The 6,430-nt window shown below is 35.7% G+C and overlaps 1 protein-coding gene across 1 annotated transcript; it reads left to right on the top strand.

Moving 5' to 3' along the window:
• The first annotated feature begins 1,862 nt into the window (after positions 1-1,862).
• LOC110102148 (serine/threonine-protein kinase SAPK2-like) lies at positions 1,863-5,462 on the top strand. Its single transcript, XM_020830334.2, has 9 exons — positions 1,863-2,160; positions 2,331-2,405; positions 3,311-3,412; positions 3,605-3,658; positions 3,739-3,831; positions 3,913-4,005; positions 4,091-4,195; positions 4,292-4,390; positions 5,033-5,462. The coding sequence occupies exons 1-9, from the start codon at positions 2,035-2,037 to the stop codon at positions 5,309-5,311; spliced, it is 1,026 nt and encodes a 341-aa protein (XP_020685993.1). The 5' UTR covers positions 1,863-2,034; the 3' UTR covers positions 5,312-5,462.
• The last annotated feature ends 968 nt before the right edge of the window (positions 5,463-6,430 follow it).

Genomic DNA, 6,430 nt, shown 5'->3' with positions numbered 1-6,430 from the left:
ACGGCAATACCAGCTTGTGCTTAGTCACTTACACTGATGCACAAAAAAAAAAATATTTTTGCATATTTTAAATGATTTGAATAATAAAAATATGCTAATTCAAATCTATATAAAATCCAAATAAATCATAGACCCTGAAAATTAATTTATATATTTCTTATATATTTGACCTTCAAATCAAATAAAATTTGTTGAAGATAAACTAATGATATATCTCCGAAAAAAAAAAAAATTCAAACGAAACGCATCAGCTAATTATTAGCACCGACAAAAAATATTAAAATGACATTTTATTCGACTCTAGAAAGCAAAATAAAACACGTTGTCAAAAACTTATGCGGGCGCGAACGCATTTTCTAATGAATAAATATTTCTCAAATTTAAAATAATATTCAAATGATAGATAGCAGAAATTGATTCAAATGAAGTATTTTTAGTTTTTGAACGTATTCATTATTTTTTTAATTTTAATAAAATTGAATCATAAACTTTGGAAGATATTTCAGTTGAAAGTCCAGCTCCTAATTCGGGGTGTCAATATTTGCCACGGAAATCCGACCCGGACCTGACCCTAAAAATCCGGGTTGGACCCGACCTGATTTCAAAACGGGTCGGATTCGGGTTCTCGTATTTGACCCGTTTGAAAAATCGGGTCGGGTTCGGGTCCGAATCGGGTCTGGTTCGGGTCGGACCCGAACCCGACCCGAAACCCGGTTTTGACACCCCTACTCCCAATCCGCACAGTAAAGCTCCTTTTACCACTATTTTTTTTCTTTTTAAAATTACTTTTTAATAAAAAAAAAATGAGAAAAAACATTAATCTAAAGCTGTTACAAATGAAGTTTAAGAGTAAGGCTTCATTTCAGACAACTTTCTTACTATTTTTTAAAATATTTTTTAGCATAATTTTTTTTAATTAAAATTTTTATACTACAAAGTTACTTTAAAAAGTAAGAAGAAAACCGTCCCAAATGAAGTCTTAATTGGAGATAACTTTTACTACTTCTCATTATCTCAATCATAATTTTTATTTGGCCATTTTTTTATTTTAAAAAATTTTCTAAAAAGATGTTTTGTACAATAATAGCTTTAAAAAAAATTTCTCCATAATAATTTTATAATTTTTTTATAAAAAAATTACAATAGAAATCGTAACCATAATTACATTCAATCATATCCTCTTTTAAGAAACAAAATTTGGAGTCCTCAAACAATTTTCTGGCTCAAATGTGTTAATAAATTATATATTGCAATAAATTATTATTATTATTATTATTATTTCATTTTCCACCTCTCCATTTGTCCTATCAGCGAACTCTCAACTTGATCGTCAGCTAAGAGCCACCAATTCTGACCCAAAAACAAAGGCATGGGCCCATTTAGCCAAACATCGTAGGAGCCAACCGACCAAATGCAAGTAGAAGAGCGGTGGAGAATATATATTTGTGTGGTGAATAAATAAATTGCGTATGCAATAATGGAAGTGTACATTCCTTTCTTTCCAGCATTTTCTAAAGGCCACTTTTGGGGGAGAGATTATTCTGTGTGCGCGAATATCGGACACAGCTTATCGTCCAGAGACAAATCAGGTGCAGCCAAGGCCACTTTTCGGGGAGAGATTATTCTGTGTGTGCAAATATCGGCGAATATCGGATATAGCTTATCGTCCAGAGACAAATCAGGTGCATCCACGTCATTCAATACCAAGCTCGATACCGTGCAGTACCAAACAATACTGAGCTACAATACTCAATAGAAGGAAACGTGACCTATTTTTATTGGGCTAATCATCAGGAGCTGAATTAGCTGTCAATAGCTTACGTAGACGGGTTGATTTATTGCAGATAATTGATTTATTCATTATAATAGCCAGCAAACCTCATAACAGAAAGCTCCCAACCTTCTTTACTTCCTTTATGATATTTGCCTCTATGATGCACTTCCACTACGCTCGGCCACTGAAACGAAAGGAAACTAATTAAGTAGAGGCGTTTGCTTTGCTCTCTTCTTCTTCTTCTTCCTTTTCTTCTTTCTATGTTAATGGAAAGGTTCGAGGTTATCAGAGATATTGGGTCAGGAAATTTTGGTGTGGCCAAGCTGGTTAGAGATTTATGTACGAAAGAACTCTACGCTGTTAAATTTATTGAGAGAGGACAAAAGGTTTGGTTTTTCTTCCTCGTCCCTATGATTAAAAATTTGGTTTTTGTTCGCGGCTTCTGACAGTTTATGGGTTGATTTCTAAGTTAAAAAACCCAATTTTTGTTATATAATTAGTTGAGTTCTGAAAGTTTTCTGACGTGGTTTATTTGAATGTTTGAATTTGTTTGCAGATTGATGAGCATGTAAAGAGAGAGATCATGAACCACAGGTCGTTGAGGCATCCAAATATTGTTAGGTTTAAGGAGGTACATAAATCTGATCAGAAGTTTTGCTTTGTTCCTTCCTCTTTTGTGTTTGGAGTTTCCTTGTTTGTTAGATTATTTTGCAATCTGCGATATCTCAATGTATGCATTATAGATGAGGATGATTAATTGTTTTAGAGACTATGCCCTGGAGGAAATTTGTACGCTTTGTTCCAGATGAGTCTAGCTTCGCGGTTTTTTTATTGAAGAGAAACTAAAACTCAGTAAGCTCTGTGCTAAGAAAGAAAGTAAAATAAAAGATACTATAGTGGCAATTGAGGCTCATGAGTTACATTGTTAGGATTCAAGCTCAGGAGGAGATGAAGGATTCATTTGGGACGACTTTTTTACTGCTTCTTAAAACAACTTTCGAGTGCAAAAATTAAAATTGTTATACTAGAAAGCTATTTTAAGTAGTAAGAAAGTCATCCCAAACGAAGCCGAAGATAACATCTGAAGTAGGTCTTTTTCTTGTTGGTTAGCTTATTGCCATGTATCAACTACCTTTTGGTTCTGCAAATGGTGAAATGGAAGAAGGGGGTATAGGTAGTGTATGAAGGAGAGTAGGAGCAATTTAAAGCCAAACAATAACAAGGCCAACGAACAGCACGCCAACGTCAGAAACAGGCATGAAGTAGCTCATGGGTGAGAGAGATTATTAGTGCGGTGTCCGGACCGTCCGGAAGCGAATTCGGACGCGCCACATCACCCGGATGCACTGGGGTCCGGGTGAAATGGCGCGTCCGGATTCGTCCGGAGGTGAATCCGGACGAATAATAAAAATGCTTTTGATTATGACATTGAAGCAATTAGGAAGCACTTTTCTGTTTGTTTCCTTTGGAAAAAGTAAAACATTCTATCAAACATTCCTCTTGATTAATCATAATAACTTCGGGTTTAACTTTCAGGTCTTCTTAACGCCTTCACATCTAGCATTAGTGATGGAATATGCATCTGGAGGTGAGCTGTTCGAGATAATTTGCAATGCAGGGAGGTTCAGTGAAGACGAGGCAAGTCATTGAACTCTTAAAAAATTATTCTTTTTTTCTAGAAAATGCCAGGTTAGAAAAAAACTTAAAAAGATGACTAAATAGAACCTTGCATTAGCTTGAACTGAAATTCTTATTTCTGCTTCTCCGTTTTCTTTGCTTTTTACACATTGGAATAATGCTTAACTTATTTATATTACCTGATTTCTATAGGCAAGATTCTTCTTTCAGCAACTTATTTCAGGAGTCAGCCACTGTCATTCCATGGTATTGTTAGTGTTTACTGCTTCTTATCATATAATCCTTCTCCATCAATGGACCCTTAATGAAATTTGAATTCCTTGCAGCAAATATGCCACAGGGATCTTAAGCTAGAAAACACATTATTGGATGGTAGCAATGTACCAAGGCTAATGATATGTGACTTTGGGTATTCCAAGGTGATTAGCTGAAACTAACAATCTTCTATTGCTTGTGTAATTTCAACAACCTAGAACAGTCAATTCATTTGTTCTTCACAGTCTTCTGTGTTGCATTCACAACCAAAATCTACGGTTGGTACACCAGCTTACATCGCTCCCGAGGTTTTATGTCGCAAGGAATATGATGGCGAGGTAAGTTCTCCATAATTTGTTAAAATAAACATAGAGAGCTCTGTGATTTTGTCACCTTCAAAAATTCACTTTTAATCAAGTGCAGATTGCTGATGTTTGGTCTTGTGGAGTAACATTATATGTGATGTTAGTTGGAGCCTACCCCTTTGAGGACCCAGATGATCCCAGGAACTTCAGAAAGACGATTGGGGTAATTGCATCGAAATATTCTCTAAGATAACTACTATGACTTATACTAGGAATTCATGGTTATAGTTGCTGATTGAAGGATGTTTATTTTTGTCAGAGAATACTAAGTGTTCAGTACTCAATTCCAGACTATGTGAGAGTATCAATTCATTGCAGGCATCTTTTGTCCCGGATATTTGTAGCTGATCCTGAGAAGGTAATGTCTTTTTACTATGGTTATTATTTCTTTTCTTATTCTTTTAAGTTTTGTTTGGGACAACTTTAGACTACTATTTTTTTCCTGTATTCAAAAGATTTTTGTACTAAAAAGCAATTTTACAAAGCAGTAACAAAGCTGTCCCAAATTAAGCATATGCAATAAATGAATTTTATTCATCAAAAGATGGGCGGGTTGATTGTTTTGATGAAAACTTAGGTTTCATTTGGATCGGCTTTCTTACTGCTTCTTAAAGCAGCTTTCTATTGTAGAATACTGGAATTCAAAGGGAGCGGGAAAACATAGAAGGAGAATGTGTTTTTGGCAGTAATTTTCACATCTTGCTTTTCATTGATACATCCACTATATATAGTGATTATTACAAGAAGTTAGTTACAAGTATGTGGTGAGGAAGCTGCTTTAAGAAGCCACAATTAACCTAGAAATTATAGACAACTTAAGTACATGAATAAAATGTTAAATGCCACAATTAACCTAGAAATTATATGCAGTGTTTATATAATCAGTGCAATCTGATATGATGCTGCAACATCTCTTATAAAACAGTGCAAGAAATGTGACTTTCTCATATATAAAGAGCTTTCAGTTTCATTTATAACGGTTTTATTGCCAAAACTTCAGAGAATAACAATGCCAGAGATAAGGAAACACCCTTGGTTTCTCAAAAACCTTCCACTGGAGCTCACTGATGGGTACCAGGAGAACTTGAAGAGAACAGATATGAATTCTCCATCGCAAAGCGTCGAAGAAATAAATTCAATCATAGAAGAGGCCAAGAAACCTTTGCAGGGTCCAAAGATTGAGCGCACCATAGGAGGAAGTCAAGACCTTTCTGACATGGATGATTATGTGGATCTTGATGACATTGAAACGAGCGGAGAATTTGTATGTTCTATGTAGCTTGTGAATATTTTTCTTGCCTTTTTTTTTTGTCCATTTGAAAGATCTTTCGTTTGTTCTTCCATGCTGCTGGATATTGTAGCAGCTTGTGAGCTTTTGAGTAAGTGATTTCAACTGCATGCATGAAGCTGTTTGCTTTTGTGGGCATTCACTTACTTCTGTTCTGCTATGATGTTTAGGAATTAGGAGGTCAAAAACAAATTGCAGGTTTAGGCATTGATTTGTACAGGTGTCAATTTTTCACACGACCCGTAACACGACCCGAACCTGACCCGAAAAAATCCGGGTTCGGGTCAACCCGAACCCGAAACGGGTTGGTTCGGGTTGAACAAATCAACCCGTTTTAAAAATCGGGTCGGGTTCGGGTTGACCCGGACCCGAATCGGGTCGGGTTCGGGTCCGGAAACCTGATTTGGGTTGACCCGAACAGTGTCGGGTCAGTTCCGGGTTCGACCCGAACCCGACCCGCTGACCCGAATTGACACCCCTTGATTTGTCAATGAAGTTACTGATGGGCTCCATTTTGTGGTTATCGTCTAAACAAGAGGTAGTTGGTTTTGAGCAATTTATTGAGATAGATATGAAGATGATTATAATCACATATTGACAGTGAAAATGATAATTGAGTTTTTAATAATTGTTAAAAATAATTAATCTAAAAGAACTTGAAATTACTGATAATTCTTTGATTTGTCGATCTTACAAATTGGGATTTTTGCACTTGAGATGAAATATCTTCTGATTTCCAATTTATGTTTTTGTGGTAAGGATGGACTAAAGTTAAATCATCTACATGACAAAAAAGATAAACTAAGGGGCTGTTTGGGATAGCTTTTTCATTGTTTTAGCTTTTCAGACAGCAACTACAATTGTATTTGACTACTACTTTCTTATTGCTAGCTCATTGCTTCTCAGAAATTTCTATGGTGGAAATATGATTTTTGTGATCAGAGAAGTTTAATTGTTTTATCCACAGCAACTTCGCAGCCAACTTTATGAAATGCTTCAGCCATCCTAAATAGACCCTAATTTGATGACACAATTTAAAGTACGTACTCCTGTAATTTCTTTTTGCCTTGAGCAAATTTAGGGTTGGTTTGGGACAGATTTAGCCTTTTT

This window comes from Dendrobium catenatum, unplaced genomic scaffold (assembly GCF_001605985.2).
Source record: "Dendrobium catenatum unplaced genomic scaffold, ASM160598v2 fragScaff_scaffold_211, whole genome shotgun sequence".
Lineage (NCBI taxonomy): Eukaryota > Viridiplantae > Streptophyta > Magnoliopsida > Asparagales > Orchidaceae > Dendrobium > Dendrobium catenatum.
This window is presented reverse-complemented; position numbering and strand designations above follow the sequence as displayed.